Source organism: Lates calcarifer, linkage group LG19 (genome assembly GCF_001640805.2).
Source record: "Lates calcarifer isolate ASB-BC8 linkage group LG19, TLL_Latcal_v3, whole genome shotgun sequence".
Classification (NCBI taxonomy): Eukaryota; Metazoa; Chordata; class Actinopteri; family Centropomidae; genus Lates; species Lates calcarifer.
This window is the reverse complement of record NC_066851.1, coordinates 14,183,940-14,206,801: the sequence shown is the minus strand read 5'-3', so window position 1 is coordinate 14,206,801 and position 22,862 is coordinate 14,183,940. Positions and strand designations below refer to the sequence as shown.

At 42.0% G+C, this 22,862-nt stretch overlaps 1 protein-coding gene across 4 annotated transcripts in view; it reads right to left on the bottom strand.

Moving 5' to 3' along the window:
* The window catches only part of rps6ka1 (ribosomal protein S6 kinase a, polypeptide 1), a 47,220-nt gene that overhangs the window by 10,761 nt on the left and 13,597 nt on the right, over window positions 1-22,862 (bottom strand). The window contains exons 1-2 of one of the 4 annotated variants that reach the window (XM_018663605.2): window positions 3,325-3,591; window positions 2,132-2,185 (exon numbers count right to left, since the gene is read on the bottom strand). The exons of 1 other annotated variant lie outside the window; for it this stretch is intronic. In XM_018663605.2, the coding sequence (XP_018519121.1) occupies window positions 2,132-2,185; window positions 3,325-3,366 (96 nt within the window). In that variant the 5' untranslated portion in view covers window positions 3,367-3,591. Of the gene's footprint in view, window positions 1-590; window positions 1,157-2,131; window positions 2,186-3,320; window positions 3,592-22,862 lie in introns of those variants that run through there. 2 more of the 4 variants (XM_051077968.1, XM_018663603.2) reach the window with 2 other exon arrangements.

Here is a 22,862-nt window from a genome sequence, read left to right as displayed (position 1 = left end):
TAAAGTTAATTAAAACCTAGTATTATGTTTCATCATTTAAGTCATTTTTCCTACAAAAAATGCCATGTATTCTCTGGTAACATTACACAAAGTTTCTAAGTTTTATCATTGCAAATTTATTATATTTGCATTTTAGATTTTGATGGACAAAACAAGCAATTTAAAGAGGTGCACCTTCGGCTCTGGGAAGTTGGAACGGGCATTTTTCACCTGTTTTCAGATTAATCGATAATGAAATAATCATTAGATGAAGCCCTGAACAATTAGTCAGTAAATCAAACGAATGATGCGATAAAGTTTCAACAGTGTACCGTAAACAGCCAACAGCCACAGACCACTATAGCCTGGGACTTTATTTGACAACAGGAAACCAGAACAAGCAGGCTTTCAGCTGCACCTTGTTTCTAAACAACCACCAATAACAGCGAGCACCACAGTAAAGTCTAATATAATGTTAATATATTCCATTTCCTTGCTTTTTCATTCATAAACAACAGTACTTAAACACAGCAAAACATCACTAACAGCTCTCTCAGAGAATACTCAAAAGTTTATCAAGATGTCAACATCATGAGGAGATGTCACTTTACCGTCCAGGGGTTCCTTGGTTCAGGTAAAACGTCGGTGTTGTTTTCTGCTGCAGCTGTCGACCTGCTCTTACAGTGAGCAGGGCTGCTGGTCAAGGCTTTGTTCTTTTTGGACAGGTAGAGGGTCAGCAGGTTGAACAGGCTGAACTTTCTCTTGTCCTTCTCCATCTCAGCATTTCCCAGGCTGTTTTATCGTCCTGCCCACATCCATAACAAGAGCGAACACCGGCGCTACCTCGCGTTAAATTGACCGAAACCTCACCTCATCTCATCACAAGCACACTTTAGACTCATTTGTGCGCTCATGTTAGGATTAGTTCTGTGGACTGAAGGTAAATATGGAAAAATCTCTCAGCCTCTGCCCTCTGTCTATTGTCTCTGCAGGGGCCTCCTGCTATATTTTTTATTAACTCTTCATCTTCCTTTTCTCTTCCATTATCCCTCCCCGTGTTCTCTCTATCTCTCTCTGTCTGTCTGTGTTGATTAGCCTAGTGTGTCCTCAGTGACTGACTGCATCTGAAGTGAACTGGAACCAAAGCATGCAGGAAGGAAGAGCCTGCTCTTATTCTCACAGTCCTGCACCCAGCAAGTCCCACACACCACACACACATTTGCGGCTACAAGAGCGTGAGAGAGAGAGAGAGAGAGAGAGAGAGAGAGAGAGGTTGAGAGAAAGAGAGAGGGAGACTGAAATAACCAAAAAAGAGAGAAAGAGTGGTGGAAATGTACTTTTTTTTGGTCCCATGATTGAACATAACACAGCATAACACCTCATATGTTTCTGTGTCATCAGGAACTGCCTTGACTCCAAAACCCAACTCTGTGCTGCTTCCCTTTACCCACAATTCAATAGAGTGAGAAGCTAGGAGGAAGGGAGGGGAGGCTAGTAGTGAGAGAGAGAGAGAGAGAGAGAGAGAGAGAGAGAGAGAGAGAGAGAGAGAGAGAGAGAGAGAGAGAGAGAGAGAGAGGATAAGGTGTCCCCTCTGTGTGTCAACATGGCAGAGACGATTCAGACATCTCACCGCCCGCGGATGATGGAGATTTTCCTGTCTCTGGCCAGGCATGTCCCTCTCTTCCCTCTCATAATAGTCTATTCCTGCCCCATCCTGTCTCCTAAAACAGCTCTCACCCATCCTATAGTGCCACCTCTCACTCCTTTCCTTTCCTTCATCTCTCGCTTTATTGCTTTTCACAAATACCCTTTTAACAAGAAAGAACAGGCCATTACACAGACATATAAATACAGAGCATGAGTCAACTTCTCTCTTGACCAAACAGTGGCTCAATGGAGCGTCAAACTGACGTACGTTTGATTACACTACACTGAAGTCCATACTTGGGAAAAGTTGATTCTTGACATTTTTGCAATTGATTTATAAAATTTCCAGGACAGAAAATGGGAAAAGTGTGTTAGTCTGAAGTGGATAAATTGCAGGCATATTACTGTAAGCAACAGTAAGCTGGAGTGTGTTTGCTTAGCGAGGGAGGAGCTGCAGATTGGCCTGACTTATAGTTGCTGTACAGTACAAGTGGTCAGAGCTTACCTGGATTCTAATATTGGTAAAGTCCTTCTCTATCCAGGTAATACCAGACTTGTGCTGGATGGGGAGGATGGTGTGTTAGAATGGAGAAGTTAACATGGGATACAGAGAACTGGGTTTACATTAAGCAACACAAAGGTATCCTCCCTTACAGATACAGGACACAAATGCACCAGTATCTTTGCAGGTACACCTCACTCACACACCTACGCACACACACACACCTACGCACACACACACACCTACGCACACACACAGAGGGCAAGGTTGTGATGGTTGCCACACTGGTGACAGGAAACCTCTTTTCCCTCCTACTTCTCACTTCCTCTTTTCTCGAACCGATCTCACTTCCTTCCTGCTCGATAACTCCAACACAGTAGAAGCAGTAGCAGCAGAGGGGGGGGGGGCTGAGTTTCCCAGCATAATTGCTGCTCGAGAGATTTTTGAATATCAAATAACACATCTGACTGATCACACATGAAGGTGGTAGCTATACCTAGAATTTAGAGCATCCAGAAATGAGTCTATTTAAATTGAGTCATTTGGACCTACTGCATATGGTCACCAGACTGTGTCAAACTAAAATGAGACTGCACATTGTTTTCGAATTTAATGGGCACAGCATGTTAAGATTGTGTGCAGTTTCATTTTTGTGTTGATATGACTATTTAGTGCAATGCAATGTTTAGCGCATGAAACAATGCATGCGCTAAACACTGGGGTAGCAAATCAGGAGTATACTCAAAAACCATGTGTATATGCCAAAATCAGCTGCATTTGTACTAAAACAAAAATTGGAGTTTCAATGCAAAAGCAAAACTAACCATTAATGATTTAGGGTAACAGGAGGTGGAAGATAAACACGTCCTCCTGCGCTTCCTCTCACTTCACAGCTGAGACGATGGCAGCTCAGCTTCACATCCACCGACACAGATGAAGCCCCTTCCTCTCATCCCAAAATAACCACATGCATGCGAGCACGCACACACACACACACACACACACACACACACACACACACACACACACACACACACACACACACACACACACACAGCTGGTCTGAAGCTTCGGGGGCAAGTCCCTAGTCTCAACCACAGTTCAGCCATTACTCCAGCACCAACAACACTCCTACGCGCACACACACACGCAGATGCAGGTTAATGACAAACACGCATGAAAAAGTGGCCACTTGCCTCTTGCGCACGGGTTTTGGTGCGGAATAAGAGCCTCCACATGTCTGTGTCCAGATATTTCCATGTCACTGATGCTTTCACTGGTGTCAGAGACTGTCACCCCTGTCATACACAGCCTCTGTGTCAGAATTAGCTAACACTCTCTGTATGCAATACCGCAACAACAGAGATACTATCTGCACGCACTAAACACACACACCAAAATGGGAAGTGTCAAGTTATAAAAATGGACATCAGCAGCAAACTTGTCAGGTATGGAGCAGAAGGAAATTGTTCCAGAGTGGCAGGAAGTAGCTCTTGGGAGGCGTTTTCTCATTGGGGAGGGAAAAAGAAGCAGAGACGGGGAGTGGTGGAGTGACAAGAGGAAGAGAGGGAAAAGACACTGTTGCGAGAGCACGGAGAAGTTCCCGACAGGTCTGCTCAGCTGGTTTTCAAGCTCTGATGTGAAGTCAAACAAAACAGAGATTCACTTTGCATATATAGGCACTCAAGTTTCTCTCTGCAACCACAGGGGTTCCCAGAGAAGGGGAGGAAATTGGCTGCATGCTGATGCACGCTTCTCAAGAATCTCTCAGAGTCTTGAGAACATGACAATCCTGTATGAAGTTTGCAATTTCCACTGGAATCCCATCTGGCAAAACTCCAACCAAACCTTCAACTACTACTACACAATGAACCTTTCATGACATGGTTCTTGGAAGTGCATTCTTCTACTATCAAATTAAAGCTAAAACAAACTAACCAAATGCAAATGCAAAGTCAACACTTGCACCTTTAGTAACTTTAGTAAAGCAGATATAACTTCTGTCAGACAGGCAGGGTGTAATGCTCTCTGATAAACACATGGGGCCAGTGCAAGTCTACAGGAGTAGACAGTGGAGGGAGGGAGGAGGGACGAAGGGGGCTTGCTCTGGAGAAGAGTGTTATGAGATGGAGCTTTAGCCAAGTAAGGGCATGTTCACATTGTTAGCCCATGCCTCCTCCAAATCTCAGTGTCGGTTCTGACATCAATTACACCGAGGGAGACATAAAGTGGGACAGAGAGGGAGCATGTGGGAGGCGGCCGAGGCTGGCCCCTCTCGCTCGAAAGCTGTCCAATCACAGCGGTAAAGGTCACACAGGTTAAGCTGCAACAGCATCTGTCAAGTGTCTCAGCTCTAACTGTCATGGATGGTAAGATTTAGAGAATAGAGTCGTAAAAAAAGAAGACTGGATGTGATGAAGGAAAGAGAGAGAAAGCGCAACTAAGATGGTGCATAAACACAAGAAAAGGAGTTAATTCAGACTCTGAAAAACACAAGACAATCACAGTGTTTGTCTCCGTGTCTCTCACTCCAGCCTCTCCTCTTTCCTGGAAAAACGGAGCAGCAGCACCTGCATGATTTCAAACGCATGACAGCTCTGACTGTTGGAACAGAGAGGAGGAGAAAGAGAGAGGAAGTCCAGAGTGGGAGACAGCACAAAATGACTCCATAGTGTACATGGAGGGAGACAGAGTAGTCTAAACATCCATCCAACCAACTGTGGTTCAGTCTCATTACTGTGAAAACAAATATCCTACACTCGACTACGTCTGAGCAAGCATACACACACGCACACATACATGCATACACAGAGGGGTAAAATAAACTGCATAGGTACTCTGCAGCACTGCACTCTAAGGTTTTGTGATTATATAATAAGAGCTGAAGAAAAAAAGAGACTTGAATATGTTGTAAGCTGTATGTCAAAAATACTACAATGAGAATATGCATGCATTAAAAAGCTTTTGTATGTTTAAGGTTCTAGCTTTATTAATGATAAATATATCATTTACTATCATCATCCCATCTTCAGTATCTGTTATAAGAGCAACTTATTATGTTTGGTTGTGTTTACCCTCGTCGAGCGAGACACTAGCTTTGTATTTGTAGCTCTTTAGTTCATCTGGAAGACCACTACAATGTCCACCTCCTGGAAAGGATCCAAACTAAAATCTACTTGTTAACAACTTTTTAACATTTATAACTGCATACTGGATGGACTGCATAACAAACAAATGCAAGTTAAACCACGTGTTCAGGCCCCACTCAGTGACGGCTTCAGTGTCCCTGCTGCCCTGGTCAGTGCACCTTTGGCTCAGAGTTGCATCAGGTGCTTGGAACCTGGTATACCTGCTTGCAAGTCCGGTTAACATTTGTAAGTGTTGATTTGAATGGATTTTGTAAAAACATTTTTTTTAAAAGGAACTCTGACTCCTTTTGATTTATAGTCCTTTTCAAACTAAACATACTATAATAGATGTCCAATAATTGTATGGTATGGTATGTTTTGAGAGAGACTGATGGTAGGAACAGCTAGCTTGAACTGAGCTGTACATGTCTACAGCTCTACGGTTTGACTATACATATGCACTGATGTAAGAATTTCTAGTTTAGAGGTACCAAAAGAGGTTTGTGTTTGTGTGTGTCTTTCTGCGTGAATGTCCAGACATGTCTTCAGGCAGGCACCCAAATCTGTCAGGTCAGAGCCAGGAATGTCTCTCTCTGTCGTTATCAGTCTGAAACTGTCTCCTCTCCCCCTTCATCAACTCTGAGGGCATGGGCCAAAGAGTGCTGCTATACTTTGGAGGGCAGGGCTGACTCATTCATTCAGCTTGTTTCTTTCCCCATTCATTTTTTTTCTTCCTATAATGAACAGGCTGTTCCTGTGGCACACCTTCTTCTCCATCTGTCCACCCTCATTTTGTCCTTTCCCCTGTACCATTCGTTCTCACTTTCTCTTTTTTGCCCTCTAGCAACACCTGCTGTGACAGCCATGACTGACAGGCCAAAAAAGGGGGGCAGAAGTGGAAGGAGGGCAGAAATGAGTGGGAAGGGGCAGTGCTAGTGCTGCAGATGGACATTCACCTAGTCCAAATGCAATCCTCAAACATCCCATCATGCTGCTTTAATACTAACTTAGCCTGGGGCAGGCAGGCAGAGAACAGATTTAAAGAACATCATAAAAGAGGAGACAAATGGAGAAAAAATAAAAGAAAGTTTGGGTTCAAGCTGGCAGAATAACCCACAGGCTTACAAAGAACAGAGAACTAGCAGCACAGCACACACTGAAAGTCCTAATCCCTCACTACTTAACATGATTATCTCTGTCTTTGCCAGTGTGGCTGCTGTTATCCCACAGAAAGAGGAAAGACAAGAGCATTGAGAGAAAAAGTAGAAAAAAAGAAGAATTTTAGGAGTTCTACAAACATAAAAAAATGTTGATAACAAACAATACTCACTTCTGACATCCATTACATTCAACAATATCTTTTTATATCAGCACATTTCATTATAAAACACATGAAAAAGTGCAGAAAAATAAAAAGAATAACACAAAGTCACCAGGTTCAGGGAGTGTTGTCTGTCACTGTTGAGAGGTAACATGTTTTGACCCTTGACCCCTTGGTGAAGGGCACCACTGGGGTTAATACCCATCCTTTAGCAGACTGTGCCATCTGTCCCATCTGGTCATCCAATTACGTCGAAGGCATCCGCACAAACAACAAAAGACACAAGTTGTTTTATACACAACCAGTCACTGTAGATGTCCCAAAAGCATCTACAGGGTGGCACCAAATGGCATCATTAAGTGACAATGGCAAATGTGTCACGAACAAGGCACAGGTGCTAGTTTTATATCAGATGTCATAGACATGTGAACTGGATGCTACAGGAAATGTACCAGAGGTAGCGCAGGATTAGCACAGATGCTACAGGAAATCCTGCAATGGCATCTGTAATAATAATAGCACCAGCAAGGATAGCAGTAAGATGATAGGCAGTTCAGCGCTGAGCCAACTGACATGAAGCCATAATGGTGTTGCGTAATATCTACAGCGGTATGGTCAATAAATACCAAAAAAAAAAAAGAGGGACACAAGTGGCAGGAAGGACTAAGAGAGGACAAAGGCAAGGGATAGAGAGATAAGTGGGAGAAAAGGATGAGACAGAGGGAGAGAAGAAAGACTGGATGCTGGTAATATACGCAATGAGGTCATCGGAGCTAAAGCAAAGCTGGCTGACTGCAGTGGGAATGTGTAGCACTCTACAGCACCATGTGAGGAATGCAGAGCAAACATCTGCATACACACACACACAACCAGTACAACCCATAAACACACAAACAATAACACGGCCTGAGCTTTACGTCACTTGTCTCTAATTTCCGAGTCAACACATAACCATTCCCTCTCTCATAGTTCAAACTCCTTACACCAGTCAGAGCGGTCGAAAATAGCACCTTCGTATCTCAGTGAATACTTCCTATTTCCTGCCTCCAGTGGTTCTTCTCTTTCCTTAAATATCAGACTACCCACTTGCCAAAAACACACTCTCAGAACACACATGGACAAAAGTCAAAACACCGGTGTGTGCATCCTTCTTGAGCCTGTCTTAACCACTACTAATAAGCCTGTGCCTTGTTCCACAACATGTCTGACCATCAGTTTAGTTCATATCTTAAATCTACTGCAGTCACACTAATGACAATTACATTTGTGGCCAATGTTTAACCAGCAGCCACACCTGCGCTCTCCTCCATTGAGGCCAGATAAGAGCCAACTAACCTCCTGTATAAAGTTACACTCCATTTCACACCACAAAATGTTGCTGTAGATAGAGTGCTTGGAAAACTTATTCATTTATTTATGGAGTACAGGTCCTCAAGGTGTAAAGAAAAATTGTCTCCGCTTAGTTTAATAGAAAGCACATAATGACTACAACAAACTGAGTTTGAGACAACAATCCAAATTTAACATGTGAGCAGGAATAGATATGAAATTCTGACAAAATATTTCTCACTGAAACCACAGGGGGTGCATTTATTAGTATTTTATTGATTTGCATTGATACCTTTTTTTGGCAGAAAATTTTGTAAACACAATGCAACACTGGCATATGCTAAAACTGATAAGGTTCAACATTTTAGCAAGTACTTCCAGTAGACCCAGAGTAACACCACCACTCATTTGGAGTCGTGTCTCTGGCCATTTGACAGTTTAATAGTCACTCTCTCTTTTTAGCTGCGTTTTAGTCTACACCAACTCCTGAGAGAAATATCTGGCTCTTTAGCTCTGAAATCTCTCACCAGCTATTTGCTAACTGTGTCTGTCTGCTGTGTGGTGCTGGGCAGGTAGCAAAAAGTAGATTCATTAAACCTTGTTAGTTGCAAACGGCTGCCTGCTGCTTCTACACATGGAGTTGACGAGACTACTGACATTGAAGCAGAACGCTAAGGTGGCCATTGCTGCAGGAGGCAATCCCTTTGACATTATAAACATATATTTTGTAGCAGACAGACGAGAAGCAAAAGCAGGCTAAGAGTTAAGAAATTAAGGAGTAAATGAAGACAACCTGTCTGCTCACCAAAGCAGCTGGACATATGACAGATGGGGGCAGGCCAGCCAAATTACCACATTTGGTTTGCTCTGCCATGTCAGACTGTGTAATCAGTATGAATGAAATTCCTTCTGAAGCTCATTCTTTATTAAGGTTCTGTTTCCTTACACTCAACACGCTAGCCCAGATAAGTAAGTGTGCTGGTACTGATAGAAAAAGTGAATTTGTTGGTAGAAGTTGAAGAATCAGTTCTGCAACTAAATCCTTACAAATCAAAACGATAAAGAAGTCTGGAAGGAAACTGCTGTGAGATAAACAGCTCTGTGGTTTTATCAACTCATCTGGGAATAGACAGGACTATGAAATATATTGTTGTTAATGGTTAGCACTTCCTGCACTGCACATGACACTCCTGCCATGGCAACCAAGGTCAAAGGTTACATGCTCCTGGGTGCAACACTTAAAACTGCTGAGAAAGAGAAACAGATGAGAGAGGAAAAAGAAGTGAGAAAATTCAGAAAGAGCCAATTAACACAAAGGCAAGACATTGACTTGAAAAGATCAATCACAATCAAATGGAAATATAAAGAAGAATGCCGCAAAGGGAAAGAGAGAGAGAGAGAGAGAGAGAGAGAGAGAGAGAGAGAGAGAGAGGAAGGGCAGAGCTGAGAGAATAAACACCATCAGCATCCATATTAATGAGAACTATAAAGGATGAAGGGAACTGGTCGGAACATTTTCCTTAATCGACCCTGAGAGGGAAGACGCATGAAACTATGGCAACTGTGTTTTCTCTGTCTCCATCTCCCAGCATCCTCTTTGTAAAACAAGAGGTGGTACGAGAAACAAGGCCACACACACACACACACACACACACACAAAAACATTTTTGAGATGATGCTTCCAGGTAACATTTGCCAGCTTCCATCTTCACAAACAAGAGTACTTTTGTGCCATCACACTCTCTACTTCAAGACACAATTTGATGCCAGAATCATCTTCTCTGCAGCATCGGTGGTGCATGAGAATGGATTTATCTACGTTTATTCTGTACGGTAATATATTATGATGGCCTTTAAAGGTTGGCAGTGCCACTTGTGATTCTAATATCCGAGACCTTTCAGAATACACAGACTTATATATAAGACAATGCACACACACACTGGATGATTAATGGGGCTGAGACTCTGTCAGAGTAGCCTTGTGTAATCACTACTGTACTAGTGTTTGTGAGTAAGGGTATGTGTGAGAGAAAGAGAGAGAGAGGAACTGAGTGTAAGTCTGTCTGCATGTGTATCTTAAGCCAAACCGATATATGAATGAAAATCCCCATGAGTAGACCACTGAGGATTTATCAGAAGTGTGTGTGTCTGTGTGTGTGTATATGCACTATCATAAACCTTTTTTTTTCTCCTGGCAGCACAAGTCACAATCAGGGCTTAGCGACGTTGAGGACACGGTAACCATGACAACTGGGCACACAGCAGCCATGAATGGATGAAGGAGGGGATGAAGCAAATAGATAGATGGATCCTGAGTTTGAGGGGCATGCGGTTCAAGTCTAGTGGGTCTGTTCTGGGATGATGAAACCCACTGATATTTGGACTTGACACGCTCTCTGCATACACACAGCCCTGTCGCATCCATTCACAGAAACCCTTTAAGTGGTGTCCTAAGATTTTGTTCACTTATACATTCACCAAAGGAAATCCTGGTGTCATACAACCTGTAGTTTTTATAGTTTGGGTATTTCTTCTGTGGGTAATAACATTTTAAGCACAAAGTTAATGTCTGAGATCTGGGAATGCAGCAAAAAAAGTCCAATGGGGGAAGAAACATTAGTGAACAGATGATAAAGCCCCCGTTAGCTAGAGCATTTGAAAGAGAAAACAACATTATCAACCATACCTAAAATAACGGTCAGCTTGTTTACAACATGTGTGATAGTCTGGGTACTCATGTTTCATGCTGCGTTGGACTTTGTTGTAGCGATGTTGCTATATATCAAGATCTTATGACTTTGTTGAGTACAATGTTATCATAACCAACAGAAGCTATGGGCAAAACTACAAAAATATGACCTCAGTAAACTTAAACAAACCTGAGTCTTGTGTAAAAGATCACTTGTGGCAAAATGAACCCTTTGATGTGATCTAAAAAACTCTTGATGGATAGATAACGATTGGTTTAACAGCATCGCATGACAACAGAGAGCAGAAAGAATAACTATGTGGCTGAGAGGCAAGAAGAGGCAGAGAGAGGGAGTAACAGAGGTTATATTGTGTACAATAGAATCCAAAGATTTAGAGCCCCCTTCTAGCACAGAGGTAGGCTGGGTAATTGGGCTGTAAACCATCTCCCAGCCAGTGTTTGTATGTGTGTGTGTTTCTGTGCCCACCAGCAACCCAAGCCACCTAAACTGCTGCTGCCATCAACATCAGTTTCTGCTGATGATAAACACAGATAAGAGCACACCCGCTTGACAGACACTTCAATCACATGCTACCAACCCGCCAGTGCACACATATGTACACACACACACACACACTACAAACTGCAAAGGACCATCACCAACAATCGCTGATTTATTTCCTCCAAGCACTACTGCACATGCACACATGCACACATTAAAGTGCACTTGTACCACGCACCCCTCCTGGGCCCGCAGAGGCAATCATAACAAGGTCTGTTAGCTACTGCAAAGAATAAGGAGCCATTTTAATTTGTATTAAAACCTTCTGGAGAGGCTCAATTAACTTCCTGCATAAACACAACTCTGTGACTCACACTCAATAAGATGTGAATGATGGTGAGCCTCAGTAATAGATTTTTCATTGTACTCTGAAGATTATGCATGTGTGTGTGTTTTGTGCGTGTTGTGTGAGTGTGTGTCAGAGCAAAGTCTGTCCGGCTTATGTAATTAAGCTGATTTTCCATTCCCCTCTCTTGTTAACTGACTAACTTGCCATGTAGGCACAGGAACACTGAGACTTGTTTATACATAACAGATGAACCAAACGCGGCTGCAGCTATTCACCTAAAAAGCTACTGATTTGCCGAACGCCATTCAATCAGGCAGTACAATGTCAAACATCCTTTTTTGCAAGACTTCGGGTGACCTTGCTGAAGAGCTAGCATTCAGGGTTCGACAAAAGGCGCTCAACGGCAGTCAATTTGAGGTTGTCCTCACCTTTGAATGATTAACTTTGCGGAGAGGAGTTTGGCTCAGAAAAGTTTTGTAAGAACAAAAGCCAGTTGGATGAAAAAACTGGGCAGGACAGTCAAGGACAACTGCTTAACTACTCGTCAAATAGCCGAGGCTTTATCTGGACTACAAGACATAATGATGAATTAGGCTTTAAGGAGGAGTGCTGAGGAACAGTTATGGGAGATAGGGGGCTGAGGAAGAGAAGAGGAAGATGTTGTACTGGAATGTACAGAGTAGAATGATGAGGGGTGGTGAGATGGAGAGCATGAGAGAGGGCATCTTCAAGCATCAGTGCTTTTTCTCATTTAGGAGGTTTGTGTGTGTGTATGTGTGTGTATGTGTGTGTCTGTGTGCGTATGTGTGTGCGTCATCAGGGTTCCCTCCCTGTCGTCATCTAAAGTGGCGTTGGAACACCAGAGTCCACTCAGTGCACCACTCTGACAGAATCCAGAGGCTGTTTCCACTGGTTGTTACTGCGGCGATTTTTATCAGCCGATCAAACAAGAATTAAAAGCCATAACTGGCAGGTCTGGCTGTTCCTCGTCCGCCTTCTCACAAAAATAATCGAATGAGCCAGACCTCGCTGCCTTCAAAACTGACACATTCAATCCCATTATCATGTGTCATGTAAGGAAATGGAGAGGCAGAAAGTAACGCCAGAACAGATTGAGAGCATGGGAAAGAAAAGAGACACAGTGGACATATTCAGGTCAAGTGTTCGACACCTATGATGGTACTAGCCTCATAATGTCAAGCCTTCACAATCTCATCTTAAACATGTGATCGAAATGAAAAGGGGTATATACAGTAGTGACTGATGTATTACTGCAACTTCATGATCATAATTTAGATCTAAAAGAAAGAAAGACTACTGGCGATGCAACTAACAATTACTTTTGATTCATCATCAGTTTATGATTTTCTACATCATATGTATCATGACAAAGAAAAGGTGCAAATTGTCACAATTGAAAGGCTGGAACCAGCAAATGACTCAAACAACTAATCAATTATCAACAACATCTGCTATTGTTGTGAGGTACCAGTCATGTGTTGTTGGCAACTTGTTTCTTTTCTTTGTTTCTTTCTGATTAAAAATGCATTTAAATGCATTAATAGGAGAGCTTATCTGAAAATGAATATAAATGGTAAAACATCAAAACCCTGTATTTATACAATACAGTTGATGTTATGAATGACTACATGTTGGCTATATCCATGCACAGTGAGAGCTGCTGCCTGTTTTCAAAAAGTTGTTTTTACACTGTGCCAACATGCATGCATATATGAAGAAACATATTTTTAATGCTTAAGTGCTTTAACTGTTTTTGAACACACATTCTGCATTGGCAGCACATGAGTTGAAACTGAAAACTAACAAAAAAAAAGGCTTGACTATCTGATAACTGAGTGGACAATAATGTAGCTGCTAAATCTTAATTCAGACCACATCACTGCCATTCTCCTAAGAAGCTTTCCCACTGTTTAATGTCCTCTGCTGCAGCACAGTTGCTGTGAGGAGGACTGTAATTAACTTCTGGAGAGGCAATACACTTCAGATAAAGAGTACCTCTCTGCAGTGGCAACACTGACAGAGCAAAAGTCTCAGGTACACTGTGGTTTTTATGGGAGAACTACCTATACTAGCCTATATTAGATCTGCCATCACAAACATGTGACCAGGGCTGCTCACTGGTCTAATGTTCTGCACGTCTATAGTCCTCTTCCTTTATATATATCAGCACTGGTATACATACACCGGTTGCAGTTGTGGCTGTTACATATTCTATAAATAAAGCACCTAGTACAGCAGGAATGCATGATGACTACATATATAAACAAATAAAGCAAGAGGCATTTTACTTACTAATCCCTGCATTTTCATTCCACAATGCTGGCTTATTTAACCTCTCTTTTCTCATAACGGTCACTTGTTTTGAAAGAGGGGACACTTTAAATATTGGCTCTTCCTCTTGAAGGCGCAAGCTGCTTTTATTAACGCCCCGAAATTAAGTATCAAACTTTGAGATCAGCTTTCAGGATGTGGCTCACTTGTGTGGTGCAGGCATATGCACAACTCTCAAAGCTTATCGATACACTGAAACAGCACATTTGATATCAGCCATCTTTAAGCACATCTCATGAGCTGATCTGTTGCTTAACACGAGCTTAGCTTTGTTTTGTGCTGTCAGCCTCAACAAATGACATTTTAATCTTCTCAAAGATAATCATTGCAACCGATTATATGTATATAATTAACATTCCAACAGGTGCAGTTTATTTGCTCTCCTCTCAAGCAGAAAGTATGATTATGAATTCAGATTAATATCACAGCCATTTTCTTCTTCATCAATGTCAATTGACAAATATTCACTTTTTTTCGTCATACAAAATCAATTATCAGTTACTTTCAATGATGATGGAGAAACCTTTAAGAAAATGTGGTTTATTTTTTTTTTCTTAGTTTGCTACCTTTCCTGTCATATGACTGTGCAGTTTCATACCTCAGTGTGCAGGCAGAGTTCAGCAAAAGTCCAACAGTGCAACTGAAACTACCAAAGCTCCTAAAACATGGTGTTTACATCTTTCACACTGCAGTGTCTACATCTGATGTTAGATTAGGACTCAAAGATGTCAGCTGTAACTGTGTGCTTGTTAGTGTCTTGAAAATAGAGTACTCCTCATTTCCACGCATATCATATTAAATTTCAATTTCAATTTTACTGGGGAAAGTAATTTCACAAACACCTCATAGACCTCAAAATTGATTAATTGAACTGATGGTAATAAAATAAAAAATCCTTGTGTATCACTTCCTCTAGACCGGACTTTGGTTGCATCATGGAAGCAGCACATGCTGCAATTCATTCATGTACTTTATTTTTACATACTGTGTGCTATTAATAGGTCATAATGCTGACGTATTTCTTCTATTTTGAAAGGGTGTGTTGCCGTATTTTTTGGCTGGGTTGCTTGTCTTCCCATTTGTTCTTTTTGACTGACTGATGGGTAAGCAGATCTGCATTTGAAATGGTGACATGATCAACTAGCAGTTTAAAGACTAAACTAATCTGAAATGTCTATATTTTGTAGAAGCACCTCCTCATACTTCCTGTAGAAATATTAACCACTTATATTGCAAAATCTTTCATAGCCCTTTTACAATAGCAGCACAAACTGCATTAACATTCCTTGTTTATCTGAATAAGAACAACACCATTAACAAACTTGTGTCCATTTATTCAAAAGATGTCCTGTGAAAGCAGAGAGGACAGCCAGTGTAATTATAAGACGTGAGGCCGAATGAGCAGGAAATGGCAAAGCATTTATGTTTAGCACATACATAGACCAAATTTAGAGGTGGGCTGTATCTATGAAGCCATAATACTCACATGTAGGCAAAGTCAAAGGCTGCCATATAAACAATGCATGTTTGAAACAAGGAAACATAGACTACTTACTATACTGAAATTTCTGACTGTGATGCCCCCTGGTGGTAGTATCAAAAATAGATTGTGGAAATACATGTCTCTGCTCATTAATGGGATGAAAGTCACACCTAGAGTATGCCCATTTTCACTGGGCCTATTTCATTTCATTTCACAAATAAAAACTTAAATCATCACAACACCTTGTAACTTGACAGGTAATTGTGTCAAAGCTTTAAACACAGCGACCTTAAAAAAGAAAAATCTGTCTTGTGCATTGCCTCCTAAATATACAATTCTGTCTATATAAGGTGGCCTGAGAGCAATAAAGTAAACTGAAAGTAATGTTGGGTAATTTTATCCTTATGGTGCCATATGTTAGGGTATGTGAGGTCTGAATGTGTATACACCACAAAACCAACAACTGCAACCAGTTAAGCCTGATAATATATAGCTGTGCAAAATCACTGTGAGTAATAAACCATTGGCTGCTTAGAGCTGTTCGAGGACCTTGCCAAAAGCATGATGATGGTGAGCATAAGTGTTCAGGGACCGTGCTGATTTTCTGGCCCAAAACAGGAGCAGAAAAGAACATAGTATGTGATGCCTATGAGATTTCCAATCTCAATGTAATCTCCATCCTAAAAGCTGTTTAAAAGCACCACCATAATTTGTTTTGTGAGGGAGAGGTTGCCGTCTAGCAATCTCACCCCCTTACAGATATATATATATATATATCTCAACAACAAAAATACAACTGAGTTTCTCCTTCTTCGACCGCCCCTAAGGATGTTCTCTCTTGTGCAATTCTACTTTTTTTAATCCAGCCTGACACGACCCTAGAACTCCTGTTACTTCAAGTGACATTGAAGTCTATCAGCCAGTGGCATTTCCAGCACCTGCTGTGACAACAGGGCTCTGGGCAATAACCAACAAAGAGGCAAAGGGTGAAGGGGGGGGCTCTACTGGTGTCTACTGATAGGCCCGATCTCATTTTGAGGTTCTTAATGTGCACAGTTATTGTGACTAGTATAATTGCAGGATAATTATTTCCTATTATGTCCACAGGTAGATGATGGGCCATCGTTGTGGCACATGATGCCCACTGGCATTTATGTGCAAATCATGTTAAACTGGAATGTTGACACCCATTTATTATTAATTGTTGGCATGGGCACCAGGCATATGCAAACATACAGCTTTACAATCGAAGTGGAACACGGCAGGAACACCATGTGAGCAGGGTTTTATTACTCTGATAAAATACTGTGTGGGCCAATTTACAACTGAATGCATACACACTTTTAGTCTTGAATCTGTAAAGTTTTATATATCCTGCTCAGCATGTACCCTCCCTCCTAATAATCTTCTAATTCTCCTGTATACCCTGTATATCTAAGAATTTCCAAGATTCTTCTCTTTACAATATTCTGCATTCACGTACTTTCACCTTAGTCTTTGATCTAAGATTTAGATATTACGAGTGAGCTACAAGAGGAGACTTTAATCTCTAAATCTTATTTTATGGATGGCAATCCTCTGATATTTCATTAAAATAACAGACTATTTGCTTAATCCCAACATCATTTTGATTATGAAAATGGCAACTGCCTTAAATATTCTTTAAGAGCAACATGTGGAATTTGGATAACTGGCAGATTTTGTTTCAGATGGAAAGATTTAAGTGTGCATTGGAATGTGTGACAAAAATCAGTCTCTTCAAAGGAGCTGCTCTTGAGTCAGATTTTGCACTGCCACCCTGCCAATGCTGGCTCCTGGCAAGCTAGCCTTTGGGCGTTATCTTTTATGAACAGCTCTCTGCTCATTACTGTTAGCTGACTAGCAGCTAATCACACACCCAGGAAATGAAAGGAGGTGCTGAGGTATGAAGGGTAATAATGTATGTTACCAAGGGAGCAAAAAGAGACAAAAAGAAAAAGCACAGGGTCGTAGGGAGGCTGCAAAGAGCAATTAGCTCTGTCAAGGCTGAGGCCGGCACATAATCCTGCTCAGCAGTCATTTCACAAGGTTGCTTACTGTCTGACTCATGCACAAAAGGGAAGATAGTATACTTTAATGCATCAAGGAGCAGGAAGAGAGGAAGCAATATAACAGAAACAAACAAAAAGAATCAAATATTCTTGTTCCAGAGGCGGACTGGCAAACACTGCACACTGTCTCTGTCTCCACGCTTTGTGTGTGTATGTGTGGCTATAGGCTGCCTCCAAGGTGTCCTGTCACAAAGTGGGATCCAAGACAATGCTCTCAAACTGCTGAATAACATAATGACAGACCTGTCAGCAAAACAATGCTATAAAAACACACACCCTCAAGCTCACACCCTGCACACTGTTCTTACTGGTTGTCATTGTTGTGTGTGTGAGAGTGTGTGTGTGCTTACGCCATGTTTGCTGGAGCCACATCTGCGATGGGCAATGGGCAATGTCACCTCTGAGTCGGTGCCACAGCGCTGCCATCAGCAATTCCCCTTATCAAAATGTAAAAGCTGTCATTTTTATTTCCCTTACCACTGCACCCCATTCAATCAAAGTCAATTTCTTTGGGGTTTTTTTTGGGGGGGTTTGTGTGTTGTTTTTTTTTTTTTTTTGGGGGGGGGGGGCGCGCGACAAAACACACACACATGCAAAAAAAAAAAAAAACTACACAGATTTACAGAGCTCAACAGATGTAATATTTTCATGTTTATTTGGCATGAGGAAGAGCAAACTGAGTACATAGTTCAACATCCCACGAACACCCAGAGAAAGATGTAGACACACATACACACACACACACAGCATGTGAACAGACCAGACAACAATACATTAAGTGCATGTTAGGCTACAGCCTGAGGCCCAGAGTGAGATAATCAGTCAGAGACAGCTCTATTCACTTTACCTCCAACCCCACTCTGCTGTTAATAACCCCTCCCTGTAACACTGCAGTGGAATGTGAAGTGTTTAGCTCCGTGGAGCTCTGAGGCGTGTCCAAACCTTGTTAATACAGGCCCTCTCTGCTCACTAGGGATCACGGCCAAGCAGATGCCGGTATAATGCATTACTCCTCTGGCAGGATTTCTCACTCTGTTGCAAAGATGGTGATTGGGTTTTTTATGAAATGTTTGACACTTTCTGGCTCTGAAAATACTTGATGATCCTGCGCAGAGGTGGAAAAACACAACGGGATCAAGCTCAAAGTAAAGATCCACAGCCGTACTCTTGTCTTTTATTGTGGCTCCTTCCATAAAGTTTAATTGTATTTATTTAACCTTGATTAAGCTTGTCCCTTTCCAGCAATATCCTGTTGCACAATCATCTAGTTACACATATTCACAGCTGATCACATACTGGAACAACTAAAGTGGCTGGAGGTTGACACATGGATGTTTCAAGGATTTGGGGGGAAGGAGGAAGCAAAAGCGGCACAGAGAGAGAAGTCAATACAGCAGAGATAAAGAGATTAAGTCAAATTTGCAGTTCAAATACTGTAACTCTGGGCTCAGATTCACAGGTTTTCAAGTAAACTGATTCAAGATCACAGGTTTGCTGATATGATCATCACAGTATTTGCAAATCATCCCTGGCTTCCATCGGAGCTTGGCAAACAGGAGCAGCAGATGGTTGAGGAGTAGTACCATATTCCGATGGTGTCAGGTTATTTATTAAACACAAGAAAGCTGATGTATGTGTTTCGTGTTGCAATCTTCAGCTCACAGGCCCACTCCACACAAAAAAAGCTAAGATTTGCTGCAGGATTACAACAGTACTTTATCCTGACGTGAATATGAGCTTCAGTAGGTGCTCAGGGCAAAATCACACACCTCTGCTGCAAAACTGTCCAATGCACAAGCTCAGTTCCTTCGCATAAATCCTACTATTAGTCAGCAAAAATCCGAAGGGGCCAGGAAGCGGAGTGGTTTAAAAATGATCGGATGCATCTCATCAAGAGGGGGGGAAATGCAAACAGCTCCTGCAGGGATGCCAGCCAAGAGAACAGGAGACAGCTTAAGTAGGAAGAGAGGAACAGAGGAAGAGACAAGGCAAATGAGAAGGTAGAAAAGAAATGATTTTCTCTCTTCTCTGTCTTGCAGCCATAGGCCCTCTGATGGGAGTTCAGTGAATTTACCAGATTGAAAGCCCTCAAAGGAACAATGCTTGCAGTACATCTGCTAAGAGAGGGAGAGAGTTCCCCTTAAAAGACAGAAGCACAGCGGAAAGATGGGAGCGGACAAGCGAGAAGGTAACCGCCGCATGAGGAAACCCTTCAAGAAATAGTTAGTCATTCTGGGAAATGTGCTCCTGCTGAGGGTCAGATGACAGAATTGATACCACACTTGCTTGCATATTTCCAGTAAATACGAAGCTACAGCCAGAGGTACACTGCAAAGCTTTGTCATACTTGTTGTTATGTCATTCACTGTCAAAGGAAAGAGACTAGTACAGCTTTGCTTCTCCTTCCTTTCTCTTTACGTCCCAAAATTGTATCATTTCTCCTATCTTCCCCAGCCTTTGTACACTGTAGTTTATATGTTAGTGTCTCCAAGTTCCACAACAATCTTCTACCGTCTTAATTAGTGTCACTTAGCAACCACAACTATTCATGAAGAGGCAGGGATTTCCACTCGCATAAATCCAAGCATAATGCACAAGAATACATATACGCATACATGGGTACAAACTGGATGTTCACACAGCAGCTGCTGTGATGTATGCATATCAATGATATGCAGGGTTAATTCCTCACCAATGTGACTTCTGGAGCATCATCCCCAAGTTCATCTTAAAATAGGACAGTAAATCACATGTGCCACAATGACCATGAAAAACAAGTGCTGGATATACAACCGCTCACTGCAGGAAACAGATTGTATACCGGTGCCTTAGGTTATCCGGACCATCTTCCATGCGTAATCTTAACTCGATCCAGGATTTGAGATTATGCACAGACAGGAATTGGAGAGGAGGGCTTAGTGTGTCCACCTCTGTGGAATATGTGTGTGCGTGTATATAAGAGTGTCTGTGTGTTGGGGGGGGGCGGGCGCAGGAGGTGGGCAATGCCACATAAATCAAGTGCAAGGTCAGGTTTGTGAGGGGGTGAGCAGTTGCCATGCCTACAACATGCATGTGCAAACAGAGAGGCTTATGGTTACACAAACACACGTCGCAAGGCTACGCAGGCTTGACTTTCCCATTTCCTGACTCGCCAGCCCCACAGCGCTCTACGGTAGCCCAGAGGTCAAAAAGCTCATCATGTAAAGCCACAATCCCTGCCTACACACTCTCACCACTGGTAAATATTTAATCAGTCCTGGAAACACTCAACACCAAGGCTGCGTTGAGCCCTCCTTCTGATTAACACACACACAAACAGAGAGGCGACAACGCGAACCCGAGGTTAGTGATCTGAGGATTAAGGCAGATTAGCCAGAGGTACATCGGATCACAATTCAGAGAGCTACACAAGTGTGCATCTGCTTCACACACATCATTGCCAAGAGACCCAAAAAGAGCGTGTCTGAAGTGCTGACTTATTCTGCCACTTCTTTCTTTTTGACATCCCTGCACTCCGAGTCCTTCTTCAGTCACAAAGCGCTGAGCTGTGTGACTGGGTCCACAATTGACTGACTGGAGGGAGAACTATGCCGGGGCGGCCTACTGTTTCCCCTCCTCCCTACTCTTCTTTCTGCACTCCACTCCTGCAGAGTCCTCCAATGCTGCTCACCCCTCCCTCCATTCCCTCTTTGCTCATGCTCTTGGCAATTCCCTCGCTCCTGTCTCTGTGCTCCGCTGTGCCCTCTTGTCACTCGGTTGGTGAAGCACGAATACTACTCGCTCAGCACCTCGCTGCAGTAAAAAGCCATTATCCACATTATGGACTACAAAAAATGTCACTGACATCAATGGGAAAGGCATTTCTTCTTTCTGCTTGCTACCCTCATGCTTGGTAGGTGGAGGTTCATACTGGAGGGGGAATCACACCAACCAATAAAAAGCTCACACATGCAGGCATGCAGGCATGCACACACGCACGCACACACACACACACACACACACACAAAGAGAAGCAGAACTGCCTACTATGCATATTATTGACCACATACTGTCTGTTTCACAACATGATTTAGTGGACATTGCAGTGTCAATGAAATACATTTGGGGCTTGGTCTGTTATTGGGTCAAACAAGCATTTTAAAGGGAACGGGACAAATAGGATGTTTATGTGAGTGAGTGTGTGTGTGTGTGTGTGTGTGTGTGTGTGGTGTGTGTGTGTGTGTGTGTGCGCTACCCACAGTCAGTGATAGAGCCACTCTGTCACAATGTCGTTTTGGGCCTTTTCATTTATCTTTTGACATTTTATCAACTAAACAATCAAATGAAGAAAATAATTGGCAGACTAATGAGAATGAAAATTATTTTAAAAAAAATTAAATTCACTAAATAGTTAGAGTTTTAGGGCTTTGTAGTTTTTTTTTCAGGGGATAAAAAATCAAAACAGCCAAAGGAACTGTTAACCATTAAAACAGTGAAAATGCCCATCTTCAACTTGCTTGTTTTGTCCAACCAACAGTCAAAAAACCCACACATACTTAATTTACAATTATATAAACTGAGGAAAGTAGCAAACCCCCACATTTGATGAGCTGGAACCAAAGAATGTTTGGCACTTTTGCCTAATAAACGACTGTTGTTGGTTTATCTTCTGTCAGTCTACAAATCAAGTTGTTTTTTTGTTTTTTTTGCCAAAACATGACTCATGAGTTTCTTGGTTTAGTGTATGTGTGTCCATGTAGCTGTCATTTTTTTCTCAAATTTTCTCTCATTGTGGTCCTTTGCCATTATCTAGCTTGTAATGAATAACACCACAATAGTTCTGGTGGCTGCTTTGTGCTCCCCCCCTTTATGTCTGTAATAACTTTAAAAAAAGCTGTGTTCTACAAATGTGTCCTCCATTTGCAGGAACACCAAAAATCATGAATTATCCCATTATAACTCTGCTTGCTTTTGCCGCACTGGCTGTCAGTTTGTCAGATTTGATGTGAAACCATGACAACCTATTCTCCTCACGCTGAGGGTACATTACAACACCTTGAGGCCAGGCAATAATTTAATGTTGTACTAAAAGGTGTAATAAAAAGTAAAAATCTATAATCTGTAACAATCTGTGGTAATAAAGTACAAGGCCTGAAAGGTTTGTCCTAACTGCTTTAATGGTGGGAGTCACTGTTAATCGAGCTCCAGCTAATTCAGCAGCTTTATAATGACATCACCTGAGAGTTATGGTGCACGATCGGGTAAAGTATAAAAAGTTAAAAAATCATTTGAATCTTACTGCAGCTTGTCAGGGACTTTTAAAAGTGTTTGCCAACGTTTGACTGCCATATTTTAAAGGCTGAGGAACTATTAGTGCCAGGGTCCTACAAGTTTTTTGTCTCACTAATTTGAAACGGAAGGAGTTCAGTGAGACAAAGATGATGTTTCATACGTCCCTGCACCTGCGCCATCAGGATTGAGCAGCATTTAAATTAAAATCTGATGACAGTTG